General features: G+C 39.4%; 2 protein-coding genes across 8 annotated transcripts in view; both read right to left on the bottom strand.

Moving 5' to 3' along the window:
* myo15b (myosin XVB) overlaps nt 1–18,006 on the bottom strand; it is a 37,325-nt gene extending 19,319 nt beyond the window's left edge. The window contains exons 1-18 of one of the 5 annotated variants that reach the window (XM_019362122.1): nt 17,914–18,006; nt 17,713–17,839; nt 16,643–16,757; nt 15,258–15,320; nt 15,115–15,172; nt 14,860–14,984; nt 14,252–14,347; nt 13,919–14,154; nt 10,424–10,593; nt 10,232–10,304; nt 9,942–10,127; nt 9,731–9,840; nt 4,867–4,934; nt 4,335–4,419; nt 2,762–2,794; nt 1,825–1,905; nt 506–609; nt 141–413 (exon numbers count right to left, since the gene is read on the bottom strand). In XM_019362122.1, coding sequence (XP_019217667.1) covers nt 141–413; nt 506–609; nt 1,825–1,905; nt 2,762–2,794; nt 4,335–4,419; nt 4,867–4,934; nt 9,731–9,840; nt 9,942–10,127; nt 10,232–10,304; nt 10,424–10,593; nt 13,919–14,154; nt 14,252–14,347; nt 14,860–14,984; nt 15,115–15,172; nt 15,258–15,260 — 1,701 coding nt within the window. In that variant the 5' untranslated portion in view covers nt 15,261–15,320; nt 16,643–16,757; nt 17,713–17,839; nt 17,914–18,006. Of the gene's footprint in view, nt 1–140; nt 414–505; nt 610–1,824; nt 1,906–2,761; nt 2,795–4,334; nt 4,420–4,866; nt 4,935–9,730; nt 9,841–9,941; nt 10,128–10,231; nt 10,305–10,423; nt 10,594–13,918; nt 14,155–14,251; nt 14,348–14,859; nt 14,985–15,114; nt 15,173–15,257; nt 15,321–15,421; nt 15,501–15,528; nt 15,802–16,642; nt 16,758–17,712; nt 17,840–17,913 lie in introns of those variants that run through there. The other 4 variants (XM_019362121.1, XM_019362120.1, XM_019362124.2 and 1 more) reach the window with 4 other exon arrangements.
* The window catches only part of LOC100707149 (carbonic anhydrase-related protein 10), a 1,009,504-nt gene that overhangs the window by 527,087 nt on the left and 464,151 nt on the right, over nt 1–18,266 (bottom strand). The window lies entirely within an intron of this gene.

Below are 18,266 nucleotides of genomic sequence, written 5' to 3'. Positions count from 1 at the left end.
TTGAATACAAGTACCGCATTGACAATGTTTTAAAAAGTCTTAAATTTAAAGTAACAAACAACAAAAGTGAGAAAAAAACTAAACAGTAGTTGCTCACACTATATATTATAAACTATATAGATATATATATATATAAATACCTCTGTCTCAGGCTGACTGTAGTTTTGGGTGATTTTAGGTGCAGATGCTTTGGACTGGACAGGTGGGGATGAGCGAGACTGAGGGGGAGGTGAACTTGAACGATCCTTAGAATGCCGTTCTGACCTACGCCTCCGTTCCCTCTCATCCTCCTGCCTTCTTTCCTGTTCCCTCTGCCTTTGTTCCTCCCTTTTCAGTCTCTCCTGCTCCTTCTTCTGCTGCTCCTGTGCCTGCTGCTGGGACAGAGTCATTGCCTGCATGGTCATCTGCTGGGCCTGAGAGGACAGGGAAGAAATTTAAACTTTGACCTCACCATGGATGAAGGGGTGATAAAGGATGTGAATAAAATGATCATCATAGTGCTGACCATGAGAAGGGCTTGCTGGTTGATTAGAGCCTGTTGCGTTGCTGCTGCCATCTGCATGGGGTCAGCAGCAGGAGCAGGCATGGGAGCCTGAGGCATCATCATGGCTGTGTATGATCAATTATGACAAACTGTTACACATATTTAAATACATATATAAAACTCAGCAAACACAGTGCTTATAAACTGTTTCATGCATAATTAATTTTGTTTTTTTGCATACGTCTGTATGCATCGTTTTCACTGTTCTGGCTCACTTGACCTCAAACCACATCAAAGATGTGGCTCAGGAACTACAATGAATTTGACAGCCCTTATCGACATTATGTGTTATAACTGGGTCTGAAAAGTTTCTGATGACTGTTGTGGCGGGGTGTTGTTGTTGCTTTGCTACGCGCGGGGGGGGGGGGGGGGGGGGGGGGGGTTAGTGTGTAGTGGGTCAGAAGGAAATGGTGGGGCCTTCACAGGAGACCCTGCCACGTCCAGTGTTTCGCTCCACTAGAGCAGTCCCGTGATGACAATTTAACATCAGCCTTTGGCCAAGTGTTGAAAGTGTTGATGGTCAAAGTGCGACCTGACGTAGCACTGACATTTCATTATTTTGTGATGATTAGGGACAGATTATACAGAGTGAGTCATGGCACTCCCATGCAGGAAGAACACACACAGTTGTTGATGCCAAAAAAATGCTGAGAAATGACTTTCCAGGGGGCTCATTACAAACCAATGGCTGGTCACACTGGATAGAAAAAATTGAATAATGGCCTGATCTATTGCCCGGGCTTGTATCCTACGTTGTTAGTGTATTGACCAGCTGTTTTCAGAAACAAGTCACTTATCATTTCAATTGAATAATATGTATGTATTTGCAAGTAAAATAAAAGATTGTACACTGAAATACTAGAAATCTTTTTGGCATTTTTGATTCATAATCTATTCTGAGTCAGGATCCCGGGATAGAGATACTGACTGACCAGGGCACTTTGTTCATGTCTTGCACACAAGAAGAACTGTGCAAATTACTGGGCATTAAACCTTTTGGACCAACGTTTACCACCCTCAGACTAATGAGTTGGTGGACTGCCTGAATAAGACTTTAAGGGGTGAGCAAGCTAGGCAGGACGGCTCCCTAGACTGTTGGTAGGGGGGTCTCGTATGCTAGGGTGGGGCGGAGTGGGGTGGGGGTGCAGTGGGTCCAAGGGGCAGTGTCAGAGGAGGCTGGTTGGCTATCCCTTAGGAGGTGGTCATTGGCCCACCAACAATCTGCGTCATCATATGAGCCCAGGTCTGAAAAAAATGAATAAGAAATGTTGGAGAATTACCTGGCATGGCTTGCATGGCTGGCATGGCTGGCATCATGGGATTTGTACCATAACTGGGCATTGCAGGGTTGACTGGTGCTCCTATATATACAGAAAGTAACATATGGAGATTTAAGGAATTGAAACATTTTTGTCTGTCATTTATTTGGATCCATTTCTTAAAAAATCAAAAACATAAAAATTAAACCACATATGAGTATTCTAAAAGATAACCAGTATAAGTGATATACATATATATTATACATACACAGATATGAGATATGAAACTCCATATGGAATAAACCAAGAAACAGCATTAACCAAATCAGCTTTAAAATGGCTTAAAAACAACAACAACAACAAAAAGAACAACAATGTTTATTTTAACTGCTTAATATCTACAGCAGGTAGTTTAGCGCCAACCTGACCCCTTCTGATAAAAATTTTCACCTATTAGATATCTCCAAATTAAAATAGGACAGCACTAGACCTATAAAAGATATTCTCTAATTTGTGAAATTATGCTTGTTTAGTGTATGTCTAAAAAGCAAGCTAATGATATCCCCCTTTTTAAGAGGTTAAAAAGATCAAGAATTTACTAAAATTATAAACAGAATGTGAAGAAACTACAAATACAACACTATATCCAAGTTGTTTGTATAGCCCATTATGTTTTATGTCAAGAAGGGATAATGGTTCACCACTTTTCAATGTTGAAGGATAGGCAGTAAACTAATGAGGCTTGCGATACTGTGTTGTGTTATATCAGTTAACTATACTGAAGTGTGCTTTCTACAGGGCCCCCGACTGCATATCAAATGGAGATCTTAAAACAAACCTGGCTGGCCTAAAGACACATTCATAATCAATGGCATGACAAAAAGTGAACATTTTCTCAATGATGTCAGAAGAAGTAAAGGCTTGATTCTTTATATCAGAAATGTAATTAATTACTTACCTAAAGGATAGCTTGGCATTGTCATAGGCATACCTGTAAAAATTGTGTTTTAGTGTGCAGTTAATAAAAATGGGACATAACAAGCTAAAATCCTCTCTTTCAAAAATGTGTATAAGAGTCATCACAAGCAGCGATTTCAGTTCGTGTGTCCTAGTAATCCCAGGTGCCAGGGGCTTCTGTTGTCCCCTAGTAGGGTCTCCCAAACCAAATTATTCCTGGGTGAGGGATCAGCCAAAGAGTGATTCAATCAACCCTTGTGAAAAGAACTAAACCAAGGGACCAGCCTGCCATGCTGGGATAGGTTTAGTTGGGTCCCATCTGGTGTGCCAGGCGGCGGTCAAGGGCCGATCCCTTGTGGGCCGATACCTGGCATCTTGTATGAGAGATGAGATGTCTTCATGAAACTTAAAAAGTCCAGTTTCTTTCTTTCCAAGCTCCTTCATCTCAACTCACTCAGGCTCCATAACAAACTCCTGGTGAGGGTCTGGAGTCTGTTCCAGTCTGGAGTTGCCCTTTTGTTTTTTCTTCTCTTTTTTGCCTGTTCCATCTGGCAGTGTAGCAATCAGAATTATTGTCTGAAGGCCAAGAAAAATGCCCAACAGATTCAACATGACTTTCTGTTTGTCTTGAATCAATTTTGGCACCATTAGCGATCTCATTAAGGGAAAGCTCTACAGGGTGTGTGGTGGGGATGGGTGCTGCTGAACTCAACTGAGGATATGGTGAGGTAGTAAAAGGAATTCATTGAGGACCTGTTTGACTCTACTGACATGCCTTCTGTAGAGGAAGCAAAGTCGCCCATCACACTGCTACCTCAGTCAGAAAAGGATGGAGCGCCCACTCTGGGTCATCGATGAATTGCTACCCCAAGTGGAGTAGTTTAGGTATCTTGTGGTCTTGTTCACGAGTGAGGAAAGAGGGGAGCAAGCGAGTGATAGAAGGATTGGGACCAAAGCTGGATGGATGCAAACAATGTACCGCTTCATCATGGTGAAGAGAGCTTAGCATAAAAGCAAAGCTCTCAATTTACTGGTCAAGCTACGTCCCTTCTCTCACTTATGATCACAAGCTTTGGTTGGTGACTGAAAGAATGAGGGTGTGGATACAAGCAGCAGAAATAAGCTTTATCCTAAGGGTAGCTGGCCTCTTTTTTAGAGATAGGGTGAGGAGTTCAGTCATTTGAGAGGGACTAAGAGTTGAGCTGCAGCTCCTCTACATTCAAAGGTGCCAGTGAGATGGTTCAGATATCTGACTAGATGCCTTCTGGTCACCTACTGTATGAGGTGTTCTGGATATGTCCCGCCAGTGGCCCAGACCCAGGACACAGTGGCAAGATTACATCTCTTAGCTGGCTTGGGAATGCCTTGGGTTACCTTGGATAAGCTGGAGGTGACTTGGCAGAGGGAGGTTTGACTTTGTCTGCTTAGGCTGCTGCCCCTGTGACCCGGTCTCAGATAAGCAGATCGATTTTTCCTTTTAGTGTGAACATTATGAACAATCTGCGCGTTTAAGAATGTTTTGTAGTTATGAAGTAAACTATGAAGTAAATACACGTGGCGTGTGCATTTCCTACCTGCTCCATACATGCCAGAGTGCATTGGTCCAATCCCCCCTCCCCCTCTCATCCTGCGGTTCAGAATAGCTACTCTTTCCATGTCCTACACAGACATACACACAAAAATGAGCTGTGTATTACATTATGAGTGACAGGGAAGCCACAACTACATGTGGATTTACTGGAAATAAGCCTTAACAAACTCACTAACAACATAATAACATTCTACAATATATAAGCATATCTCTAAACTACACACTAAAAATGCATACCACACAGTTTAGCCTGCACGTACTGTCTAGTATAAATTACATCATTATATAGAAACTTTAAAGTTCTAATTTATAAAATGAGCAGTCTTTACCTTAAAGCATCTTTCATTTTCTCTGTATATATTTCCTTTCTTACATTGTTTTACATATCAGAGAAAGTAAAGTTATCATACATGAACATTTTTTTTCTCTGGGAAATACTACCCTAGAAGTCACTGTACCCTTAGCTAGAAGACAAAATTATAAGCCAAACTGCAAAGAAACATAACACAACTCACTGGAGGTCCATTGTCCAGTACAGGTTCAAATATGTCATCAACATAGGCCTCCATCTGTCGACTGCGCCCTGAAGATGGATAGAATTTCTCATTAGTTAGAGTAAAAAAAAAAGACTTTTGTGTTGTCTTTCACGGAAGCGTAGAGCTGCCACCCAGGCAAAAGAAAAATAGAAGTATATCACGTTATAACGTGAAAAGTTTATTGTTCTAACAAGATACTTTTCATGTTTGTACAATATACTATCATGTTTGTACAATATACTTTTGACGTTTGAACAATATAATATCACGTTATTACAATATGCATAATTATCACGTTCGTACAATATAAATATCACGTTTGTACAATATAAATATTATATTGTACGAACGTGATAATTATGTATATTGTAATAACGTGATTTTATGTTGTTCAAACGTGAAAAGTATATTGTACAAACATGAAAAGTATCTTGTTAGAACAATAAACTTTTCACGTTATAACGTGATATACTTCTATTTTTCTTTTGCCTGGGTGGCAGCTCTACGCTTCCGTAGTCTTTGCTGGTTGCCTTTACGACAACTCCTTTATTTTTCAATTCAATTCAATTCAATAAAACTTTATTGATCCTGAAGGTTGACCCCGAAGGAAATTAGGTATTTAGTTTTTCAGCCAAAAACTAAATATCAACATAATATTTAAACTACTTTTTGACAAAATCATAATCATAATAGTATTTTTATTTTGTTTTTATTTTGTTATTTAAGTTCATTCACGAGGATGAAAGGAATTGGGCTCGCTGGATAGACCCTTTGTTGTTTGCAGTGTGGGAGGTTCCCCAGGCCTTCATTGGGGTTTCCCCCTTTGAACTGCTATTCGTCAAGAAGCCACACAGGTAGTTGGACCTAATTAAGGAAAACTGGAAGGAAGGCCCAAGCCCAGTTAAAAATGAGATTTAGTATCACTGTCAAGGTTGTCAAGGGAGAATTTGCTCCAGGCACAGGGATGTCAACAGCACCTGTACAACAGAGGGGTTAGACTCAGGCAATTTTCACTGGGAGACAAAGTGCTTGTATTACGCCCTTCTTCAAGCTTAAAGTCACTTGTCAAGTGGCAAGGACCCTTTGTGGTCACATGGCGAGTGGGCTATGTTGACTATGAGGTGGTACGGTCGGTGAATGAGGTGTCATGGTCTGATGCCTATCTCATGGCCCGAGTTTGGGCTGCTAGACTCCTTGGCTGGTTAGGCCCGGCTCAATTTTTCACGACACTGGATTTTACCCATTGCTACTGGCAGATTCCCTTGTCTGCAGAGTCCAAGGAAAAAAACAACCTTCTCCACTCTATACAGGTTGTACCAACTTGTCATTTGAAAGTGTGACAAGTTGCCCCAGCCACCTTCCAGTGCCTTATCGACCGGGTACTGCGTCCACGCATAAGTTGCTGCCTACATGGGTGATGTTATCATCCATACTAACAACTGGCATGTGTACTGGGTGGCTGTGGTCCTGGAGTCTCTGATGCAGGTGGGGCTCATAGCCAACTCATAGAAGTCTGCGTTTGGATCATGGGAGGCACAGTATTAGCGTACCATTTGGGAGGCAGGCAGGTATGCCTAGAGGTGGAGAAAACAGTAGCCATTAAATTTTGGGGCTGGCTGGTTACTACCGCTGGTTCTTGCCTTGCTTTGCGGAATGGACCAGACCCTTGACTGACCTCATGTGAAAGGGAGCCCCAGATCTGGGACAGGAGATAAAGCAGTGCGAGGCGGCATTTGTGCAGATAAAAAAGGCCCTCCGCTGGGAGCCACTGTTTCACACACCTAACTTTTCTGAATGTATTTTGGTTTGTAGTGTATAGATTAGTGCTGTCAGCACTAATGTCGTTAAAATGATGTTAACGCCATAACCGCATTAACGTGGCAAATCTCTGTTAGCGAGTTAATGCGGATTGCGCGGTGCATGGGGCTGCTCGGCGTCAACGCGTTAGTGCAGTTAGCTCGTTAACGCATTAGCGCTGTGCAGCCCCAGCACTAGTAAAGATCTTTTTGCAGTGTGGTGACTATTCTATATTAAATAATTAGTGTGGACTAGAGGTGGAGCCGAACCCGAAAATGGTATTTGGAAAGGCACAAATAACATGTTTTTTACGAATACTTATTTCGAACAAATACTCTAAAAAATATTTGTATTCGGGAACAAGAAAAACTTTATATCAAAAAGCTGAGTTTCCTTATGAGACCACAGTGCATGACTGGATGAGTGAGTGACGTGTGAAAGAGGTGACTGACACAGGCTGCTCCACACAGCAATAGAGAAGGCTCGGCTAGGCGAAAAAAAGACTGAACTGGATCACTATTTTTGTTGAATAGATTTTTTTGTACCTTAACTAGGTTCCAGAGGCAGTTTATAACTTTCTCTACTGCGAAGATCGGGAGATTATTCCATTAGCTGCATTACTGACGACTGCAGTCGGGTGCTCTCATGTTCGTTCTGTTTATGTAACTCTGTTAGCTCGGTAATTTACAAATAAGCTGTTGACAGAGTAATGTTAAAGTTCAGTTTAAAAGGTTAAAAAAATGCTTGTGTAGTTGTGTCGAATTGTATGCACTTGTGGGAGTTATATGGTACGTTTAAGTTACTCTGACTTTTGCAGACAGCAAGATATAGGCTATAGACTAATTAACCTTAGTATAGCTTCCCGTCACTCATTAACTTAGCTTAAACTCCCCACATGGATTTGGGCAACCAAATAGAAAAGAGTGTTGCTGTTGCTAAGCCATCTCTTGGTCCTCCACCAGCCAAAAAACTTGCTCAAGTTCTGTGTGGAAGCATTTTACAGTCAGTGCTGCAGATGAAACCAAAGTGATTGTCACGGTCCTGGCTCGGTGACCCAGTGTTTTCAGTTTTGTATCATTATTGAATTTTTGTTATTGCTTATCTTTTCTAGTCTTTTGATTTCTGTTCTGTGTTCTATGGTTGCTGTATCCCTAAGTCATGTCGGCGTCTGTTTTGTTTCCTGTTTTACTTTGAAAGTCTGTGTCTTATGTCAGTGTATTGAGTTTTGCTTCCCTTGCTCTCGACATGTCAGATTACTCTCAGCTGTGCTCCCCTTCTGTGTCTCATGCCCTTGTTATCCCAGTGTGTATTTAAGCCCTGTGTTTTCCCTGCTCTGTGTCAGGTCGTTGATGTTCACTTCCTCCCTGTGTGGTGTTTGGAAATTGTTCATGCTCTTAGTTCTTGGTTCTGTTCCCATGGTTCTGTAGTTTTAGGTTCCAGTGTCCTGTCTAGTTTTGTGTTCATGATTTTGGTTGTGTTTCAGTAATGTTTATTTCTCTGATGAGTCATCCCAGTGAATAAACTGCACTTTAAGTTAACCTCTTAGTTACGAGTCCTGCGTGTGGGTCCTCCATCCTGCCTGCTCCACAGCACACTACGACTGCTCTGTGACAGAGATATGTAATGTGTGCAAAAGTCAAATCAGCAGAGGCAGATATATCAAACATCTGTCAACATCTGCTATGCATAATCACATGCACTTAAAACATCCTCTCCTGGTACTGTCTGCCAACCCCCCCACAAGCACCAATTCAGCATCACAGCCTTGTTCTGCCCCTGCAAGTCAGTTTCGCTGTCTGTTCAGTACCCTCCAAAAAGGACAGGTGGTGGTGGGGTTCATGATGTTCACAATGGTATTTTATCAGTTGTTGGTTTAACTTATATGAGGCAATGGCTGTTATGTTATTTTCTTTTCAATGATGTTCCTTGTTACATGTTCATTGCTGGATTTATGGAAAAACAACTGATATTGCATATCCATAATTATTATAATATAAGAATACTTACACTATAACGTTAATTAGAAGTGTAACGCAAAAAAACTGTATTTTTATGCCTATTTTGAATTTTACTCGAATACAAATACAAATACTTCCCCCCCCCTCAACAAATACAAATACAGATACAAATACCGGCTACTTTGTCTAGTGTGGACATACTTGTTATCCCTCAGGCATAATAGATATAGATAGAGACAGAGGGAGGACAACCTATCTGGTGTTTTAAAGTTATGGTTGCAAAATAAAGCTTACTATCTCATCTGTATTTTTTGTGGCAGTCTTTTGTTGTCGTCAGTTCTCTGATATATCATTATCATGTTTAGTGAAACGTTTTCTGAAATGCTATGTGGACACATTTAGAGCTAGATTGATTGCATGGTCTAGAAAATAAAAAATCTTTCTGGTGAGACAAGTAATGAACTGTGCCTGTGTGCACTTGCAGACAGCCTTTCCTTTCATGATCAGATATTATCATGTCATCTGCCATTACTGGAAGCAACCAATCACATGTGAAGTCATAGTGGGAAACACAAGAGAACATAAATTAAAATGATAGTTTTAAGGTCTTTTTTTGTAGAATGTTTCTCTAACTGATATCTTTGTTCTGTCTTACCCCCTTCAACCAGAAACAGTTGTGGAAGATAGCCGCCCCTCCCTGAGCCTGGTTCTGACAGAGGTTGCTTCTGGTTAAAAGGGAGTTTTTCCTTCCCACTGTTGCCAAAGTGCTTGCTCATAGGGAGTCATCTGTTGTTGGAATTGCCTCAGTTTTCTCTGTTTTATTGTAGGGTATTAACCTTACAATATAAAGCACCTTGACGCAGCTGTTGTGATTTGGTACTATATAAATAAATAACATTAAATTGAAAGTGGTTAACATTGTGAAATGTCTATTTTAACATAAACCACAATCTTATAATGAACCTAACCTGATTCCTAATTCTGACAAACTATAACTAAAAATTATATTTGTAGATGGCTCTGTTTGGTCTTCCTGATAGTGTTAATTAGATAATTAGTGTACTAAAATTTCACCATATAATACTTACCCTCCTGTGGATAATCTCTTCTCCACTGGTTTCCTTCAAAAGGAGGTAGACCAGGAGCTTGTACGGGTGGTGCTGGTGGTATAAAGTCATCTAGATCGGTTGTTAATATCCTGAAGACAAACAGTTGTCATAAGTGGCACTGGATTCTTAAAGACCCCCCCGACCCTCCAAGAAAATCAAACAAACAAACCCAAAAACAATTGTTTGCTACCTATCTCCCTGGTTGCTGAATAGGTAATCAGAGTGAGTAGAGGAGGGAGTCCCTTCTGGTGGGAGCACTTCGGCTTCAGCTCCAGCCAGCAGATCCATGACAAAATCTGAGCCAGCTAAATCAGACCAGCCGTCATCGATTGAAAAAAGAGACACTGACCAGCCTTGTACTACTTCCGAAACACCTCTATGGCACAAAACAAGACATTAGACAAAATTTAAAGGAAGATGCATGTAAATGCAAACATTAGTTAGCAAAAGGGGGAAATCACACATGTTCACAACTTATACCTGAAATGAAGAATCCACGATGCTAGCTGCTCTCCTGTGGTCCAAGACTCCACTTCAGCTACAAACTTCTCATCTGAAATAAAACGCCAAATGGTGTTATGGGTTTATTAAAGCTGATATTTTTGCACTGCCTTTAGGCCCACTGATCCAGTTTCATGTTACAAAAAAATGGAAATGTTTAGTTAGTCTCACCATTGTAGGTGTGAACGTCCACCAACATGGTTCCTTTTCTCTGGTTGGAGGTCCATTCCAGCTCGGTGGGTGGGTACATCCGGCAGGTTGGAGATGGAAGCTTCAGAGATGTCAGCAGTTTATGTTGGCACAGTGAACGGTACTCCCCTGGACCATAGTCAGATACATACCTGCAGGGGTTAAAGTGGGTTGTAACAATCTAGAACATCATTCAGTGCCTGAGTAATAAAATCTGACAGGCAGTTTAATAAAAAGTACTGGGAAGCAAGTTTATTTGTCATGTGCTGCAGTCTCATACTCCTTTTAGCTGATGCGACAGAGAAAGTTATAATTATGGTCAGAAGTTTACATACCCTCATCATGGGCATGAATGACATGCTAATTTTAGGCTTTTAATGATTTCTTTGAACTGTTCTTTTTCTAGAGTGGAAAAAGTGCAACATACATCTTTAATGACTTTAAAAAATAAAAATCTGGAGCAAGAGGCGAGGTACACCATGGACAGGTTGCTAGCTAATTTATTTAATTTTTGTTCTAACAAAGCTATATTGACGTTTTCTTTGATATGCAAGGGTGCAAGACATCATAGTGACTACAAATGCCTCGTCTCTACCAAGCCCATACTGCAGTATACCTCAACATCTGCCAATGGCCCTATTATTGCTTATTATTCTTAATATTGCCATTAAAAATTAATCCCTTATTTGAGGGCTACAACATGCTCAAAAACTATAAAAATTTGGCACAGGCATCAGGTCTGGTGAAAATATACATATTTTATAACACTAACAAAGTCACCAACAATTGACTTAAATTTAGTTAATTTTATTTATATAGCTTCTCTCTAAGAGCTTTTATTGTAGGGTAAAGACTGTACAATATTAGAATGAAGCCTCAAAGTCAGATGAAATCTTTACCCAGAAAGAAGAAACTGAAACTTTCTGTGCAATTGGTGTGAACTGTCAAGGAAAATTGAACCAGCCAACCACTGTAACTGTCTGGTATACAGAGATGCTCGGTTCAGCTGTGGTTCACCAATCAGGCTGTTAGATCACTTAACAATTTGATTGAGTGAGTTTCTGTTCTTTACAGATAAGTATCACAAAGTAAAGGATTATAAAATAAAATCATCACAGTTTTATCAATGTGGAAACCAGAAAGCCTTCTCAAACACAGGAGTCACTGGTGCCCCTTCTTACACAAAGCTTCACAATTTGCTTTAACATCAAGCTTTGAATTGGTAACTGTTCCAAGAGATTTATAACTTTGAACACATTCTGCAATGTGAATTTTAATAAAAATGACTTTGTGTGTATGAGTGCTTCTCTTAAAACCACTCTTTAGTCTTAGATATGTTCATTTGGAGGCAAGGCTCATAAAAGCATTTGAAAAAATCAGCAGAAGTGGGGCATGGCTGAACTCGTTATCCTGGAGCAGACTGACAATAACAGGTTCAATTCAACTCAATTTTATTTCTACAGCTACAAATCCATTTTTTGAGTTTTCCAATTAGGGTGGAAAAAGCTAAGCAAGCATCAGGCTTTCAAATGAATGAACCCTTTCATGCATGAATTATGACAACCTCATTCAGGATTTTTTTCTTAAGTATTTTTATTCATCTTTAGGCATTAAAAAAGATTTTTGAACTTCATTTTTTTTAAATATGTACTTTTCAAAGAGTTTTTTGCATGTCCACTTAGGTGGACAACATACGTTTTGACTGGGTGGCAGGTATAAAGTGACACATCAGTGTCCAATGTAGTGGTTTATGTGCAAGTATACCATCAACACTGACACAAATACAAGAAAACAGCCTTTGAATAGCTGTCCACTGTAGTGACAACTATGGGTGAAAGGGTTGAAAATCTGTCTTGGTCTTTGGTTCATTAATAAGCTTGTGTGGAAAATTGCTGCCACACCGCCCCCTCGGCCTGCACTTTGAGGATTCTGATAGTTAGAATGACTGGTGGTGTTGATTCATTTAAGCTAACATAATCATCCTGCTGTAACCAGGTTTCTGTAAGGCAGAGTAAATCAATTTATTGATCAATTATTAACTCATGAACTAACAGAGACTTGGAAGAGAGAGAGCTAATGTTTAATAATCCACATTTCACTTCTTTACTCTTTGGTGCTGTTGAGGATGTTGTATTGTTCTTTCTTTGTGATTTTTTTTATGATTAAGTCTCTTTTTTTTTTTGCTGGTTTTTATTTTCTTTTTTGTCTCTTTGGAAGCTGATACAGTCTCTATGGAGATGGGGTTTTGGGGAGGAGGAGAGAAGCTGAAGAGAGGCATGTAAGTCTGCAACTCTGCTTCTTGGTTCCAACTCTGGATAGTCACGTTTTGGGGGGTTTAATAAATTTGGCCAGATTTCTAGAAATAAGAGCTGCTTCATCCAAAGTGGGATGTATGTTTTATCTCCTAACAATACCAGATTTCCTCTGCAAAGTTTCCACTTAACTATAAAGCCCACATGATTTTATGGATACCACTCAGACAGCCAGCAATTTAAGGATGTGGCTAAACATGCCACTCCTGGTCTGACTGGGGAGGGGACTGGAGAAAACTACAGAGTCCAACATTGTTTTGGCAAAGTTACACCTACAGTACACACCTTTCTCTATGTGAATAAAGGAGCTACACATTCAGACCTCAGCACCACCCAGTGACAACAGACAAATTATCCTGCATGTTCACTCATTATAGTAACTCCAAAGTTAACTGATGAGAAAAGTACAAAGGCCAAAGTATCACATGATGTAGTGTCAGTGAAAGCTGCAGCTGTTTTTTTAAATAAAGGTAAAGACATAACGTCAAAGGGAGTAATCATCATTATATAACTGTGTCACTATATAGAGCATAAACGATAACTCAGTTTGGTATTTAGGAAAACTGCTGATCTCAGACCCCCACAGCTTCAGCTGCATGAAGAGGACATTATAATTTCATACGACACCATTAAATAAAATCTGATGAACGGTTAAATATCCTCATTTTTATGTTGAACTAAACATTTTAATCTGGAATTCTTTCACATTGTGTTTTGCCAATATGGTGTTATTTACCATAAAGTTATTTAGAGTCATTCCTGCCAGAGTAGCCAGTAATGGTTAAGGGTAATATGTATATTTTAAAACACAACTTTCCACAGGACTGAAAGTGACATCATTATGCAAAAGTCAAGAGCCTATGTGTATTATCTGAAGATGATGTGAGTCCTAACATCACCCAAAGCAAAAGTCACTATCATACTGGTTATTATTATATTTATACGCTATTCTTTTGTCTAGAGGTGCTATGCACAAATGACACTCAGCTTGCTGGATTTGCTCTTCCAGAACTGGACAACAGTGTCCCCTCCTCACGGCTTCAAACCAACAGATCTGTCCCTTTCATTTGATAGGGTGACAGGGACATCAGTATGTCAACATCCCCCATATTTTTCAACACATAATATTAGAGTTACGGTTACTTTTCATTTTTGTATCGCCTACTTGAGTAGATGTTTGTCCAGTGATGGTGATGGTGTGAAAGCACTTAGGCAGCAGGCCATCAGCAACCAGCCCCTCAGGCTTTGCTGCTCCTCCTTCAGGCTCCAAGTATGGTAAACCAGCTGGACCAGGATCTCATCCCTCAAGGCTGGCAGGCTTTGGCCTTTCTCCACTATGTAGTTGCCTAAAATTTGCTCCTGCCAGCTGCTAATATCTACATCTCCTGTGAAATGCAAAATCTGTGAAGACACAATATGAAACAAAAATTTAAGTTAATGACAAAAGATCATATTTAACGTCTTTAACGCCATATAGACTTTAATTATTTCAAAATACCAGTTTGTAAATCTCCAAAGCAGTTCTGGCATCTTCAGGTTCTAGAGGTGTAAGGGGTTTCTGAAGGGGATATCCCTGAGGCTGGCACCATGTATCCTGAGGGAGACACATCAATGACACGAACAAGAATGCTCAGAAAGGAATACGAAAAATAAATGTAGCTCATTTTTTTCAGTACATGTATGCAGGAGTGTACTTCTTTGCATGGTAAATTTTTGTCAAAGAATTTTAAGTGTGTCAAAAAATATTTTTCTAATATTTGGCGATTACATCATGAAACTGGAGGTGTCCTGATTTATTTTTTTAAATACTTTTAACATGAGTATTCCTTTTTAAAAAAAAAAAAAAAAGAAAAGGTCCCATTGTCTAAATATCCACAAGGTGTTCTATGTTTTAATTAAAAGAATTAACTGCTTTTGTAAACAATGACTGCCACAGAAAGGATATCTTTAACTAAATATCTAGATACCTTGGCCCTGATAGATTGCTTGTTGCCTCCAGAGCCCAAGTCAGATGAAAAGATTTAAGACTGAGTTGAGGTGATTAAATTATTGTAAGTCAATTTAATGCTTTCTGATGTGATGTTGGTGAGCTCATATTTTACTTACCTTCAATACAGACTTGGCATAGCGTGAGAATGGGTATCTGTCAACATCGAGAGGCAGGTTGAGCTTATGTTCTGCTTTCACCTGTGGAGGTGAGACCTCTGTGACTCCTGATCCCTGCTTCTGCCCTGTGAGAAAGAGGCAGAAGTGCATTCACAAGCTTCATTGGATGAATGGATCCATCAAAAATTGTCTTTACAGTTTATGTTCATATTTATTCATATAAATTCTGTAGTTGGAATTGTTTATGACTATAACCTGCTGTGCTGTGAAGTCTGGCAGACAGCTCAGCAGGGATCTCTAACATCCTCACATCCTAGAAGGAAAGCAAAATGTCAGAGAAACAGTTATTATAGAACGGAATTTACAAAGTACATGGGTAGTTCATTTTATTTCCTCACCATCTCTTGAGAGACAGACTTGGTCCTTGTCACGGCTTTCACTTGGCTTCTCTCATGTAATTCCTGAAGTCGACACACAGAGGCAATGTCAGTTAGTCGTGACCATGAACAAAATCATTTCAGAACATACACCCAGAGTCATAGTAAACAATAACTTCCTTCACCTTAAGCTTGTTTCTGAGTTATCCGAGCAAAACCTAATAGCACTTCATCTCACCCACAGGCACACGTTCAGACCTATTTTTGGATACATGTCTGGTTATATACTCACTCCACACCCTCAGGGCTGTTGCTCCTCCTTGTACCAAAGGCCACGCAGTTCCAAGAGTCCAGTAAGTTCAATTTTTATCAGGAAGTTTACAGCTTAGTAGTCACTGCAACAGTATTGGTCTGATAGGATTTGTTTATGACATAATACAACACATATCTCCGACTTTTCCAGTGTTTATAGATATGTTTGTAGATTTTTATTCCACATCCCAACTGTTCATCCTGCTCTTGATCTAGTTTGATACAACGGAATGCCTACTAATAAAATCAGGTGTGGTAATAGCCCATGGGTGTGGATATATATCAAGCTGTAAACATGCTTTATATATATATATATATATATATATATATATATATATATGTATGTATGTATGTATGTATGTATATATATATATAGATATATATATATATATATATATATATATATATATGGAGAGAGAGAGAGAGGAGAGAGGGAGAGAGAGGGAGAGAGGGGGGGGGGGGGGGGCAGACAGAAGGTGTATGAGCCATTCTACCGTTAAGTATGACATTTGTGGTCTACTCCGATCTACTGATGTTGGGTTAGGGTTAGTGAACCTTAAACTGTTATTGAAGATTTGATACATATTAAATAAATACTTCCATTCAAGCTAATAAAAAATTTATTAAATCTTATAATCTGGCCTGGATCACTGATGGTTGTTCAAGTGTTGTATCAGTGTGCATCCATGTTAATAGTAAATCGACCGGTACTCATATAGTGCCTTTCTAATCTCATTCAGATTTACCACTCAGATAATTTCAGACTAATTAACACAATATGTACATACAGTATATTTTTCATACCCTACTGATAAATATAAGTTCACATCTTTCTGATACATTACTTTAATGAAAATGTTTATCTTTTGTCTTTACCTGACAGAAGACAGCATTAGCATTATTTAGCATCAGAACAGCCACTTAACAAAATTACACTTAAATTATGTGTTATTGTGTATCACATGCTACAACAGAAAAAAAGACCCACTGGAATACAGATAGTTACTTATAATCAGTTAACTGGCAGGAGTGCCATCAGAGCATCTCTTAGATTTCTGCATAATGACCAAACAATGATGCCACAATTTCAATACCTAAAAGGGATGGCTGTAGTTCAGGAGGTAGAGCAGGTCATCTACTAATCAGAGTCGGTATGCCAAATATCACTTGCCCAGATACTCTTTCTGATGCCGCCATCAGAATGTGAATCTGTATGAATATTAGGTAGAAAGCTCAGCGGTTATCGGTGGAGAACAATGGAGGAAAACGCCCAGGTAAGCGGAGCTTTGTCTTAGTGCATATAGAAGGTTATGCGTAATTTTGGTCAGAGCGTGGTGAAACATGCAGTTTCTGTAAGATCTCGGGTTGCTAACGAGGCATTGTTTATCCAGTTACATAAAAGCTGATTGAGTTTGTGACTCTGGTTTTTGTGTTTAGTGAACTTTTGCAAAATTATGTAACTGCTCTTTAAATATTTGTTTGTTTTCACTGTCTTTGGCCATTGTAGGTTTATATGAGTTTTTAGCTGAGACTCTGCGGTTTCTGTGAATACCACACATCTCGATATTTCCATTAAAAGATTGACATCACAGAGGGTTAAACTACAGTTTAATGGTACCAGGGGCCTTAAGCATAGAAAAAAACATACATGTATGATTGGGTGAATGACGCATGTCATATAAAGCACTTTGAGCATTCAGGTAAAGTTGAAAAGCTCTAAATAAGAACCAGTTCATTTTCCATTTACCATCAGGGATGTCAAACTCAAATACCGCCCACTTTGATCATAACTGGGGTGGACCAGTGAAAGTGCCCTTTCTGTCAGTGTAAAGACATTTAACTCATCATTTAATCACTGAGATATTTTAATATAAGTTAAAAAAGTGTACATTTAACAATATGTCTCAGTATGTTAAAATTGAGAAGAGTAAAAGAATAAAGACAAGGAATAAAAACTTACAGTGAAAAAACGTTTTCAGATTAGTGTATCTATCTATCTATCTATATAATTATATCACGACAGTAACTAAGCTTGAATTACTGACAGCTCATCGCCTAATCCCGACAGCTCCACTGTTCATAGTCCAAGGCTCATAAAACACAAAACAGCACAAGAGCAATGTGACAGAAACCAAGACAAAAAAGAGGAAAAATATCAGCTTACTGTTATTCCAGGCAAGAAACAAAAGATGATCCACAGAAAGCAACAGCTGAGAGAGGCGTCTCAGCTGTTTGGAAATCTGATACAGGCAGTTTACTTGTTATCTTAATTTTCCTGGTGTAAACTATGCCTTGAGGAAACAAAAATGCCAGTTACATTTTGCATCTGATCTGACTTACAAGGTTAAAGAGAAAAGCACCCTACCTGTCAGAGATACGAAGCATGAAGTCTAAGAGACACACTTCAAAAGGCGGAAGGAGAGATGCAGTGCTGCTTCGAATTTCACTGAAAGGGTTTGAAGTCCAAGAGCGGAGAGGGGCTAAAGTGTAGGAGTGGTTGTGTACACGTGACAAGGCTATCACAAGATAAGAAAACTAGTTAAAGGAAAGGAAAGAGACTACATTTTATGAGGAAAATATTGATAAGCTGAAATGTATAAGCCAATGAGAAAATCCAATACAACCTTGTAGAGGCAGGTATTGTAAGCCATACATTTACCTATAAACCTTCCTTTTATCAGAAATCCCCTATAATAATGTATCTAAAATCAAAAAGCC

This window comes from Oreochromis niloticus, linkage group LG8, assembly GCF_001858045.2.
Source record: "Oreochromis niloticus isolate F11D_XX linkage group LG8, O_niloticus_UMD_NMBU, whole genome shotgun sequence".
Lineage (NCBI taxonomy): Eukaryota > Metazoa > Chordata > Actinopteri > Cichliformes > Cichlidae > Oreochromis > Oreochromis niloticus.
The sequence above is the reverse complement of the archived record's forward strand: the minus strand, read 5'-3'. Positions and strand labels throughout refer to the sequence as shown.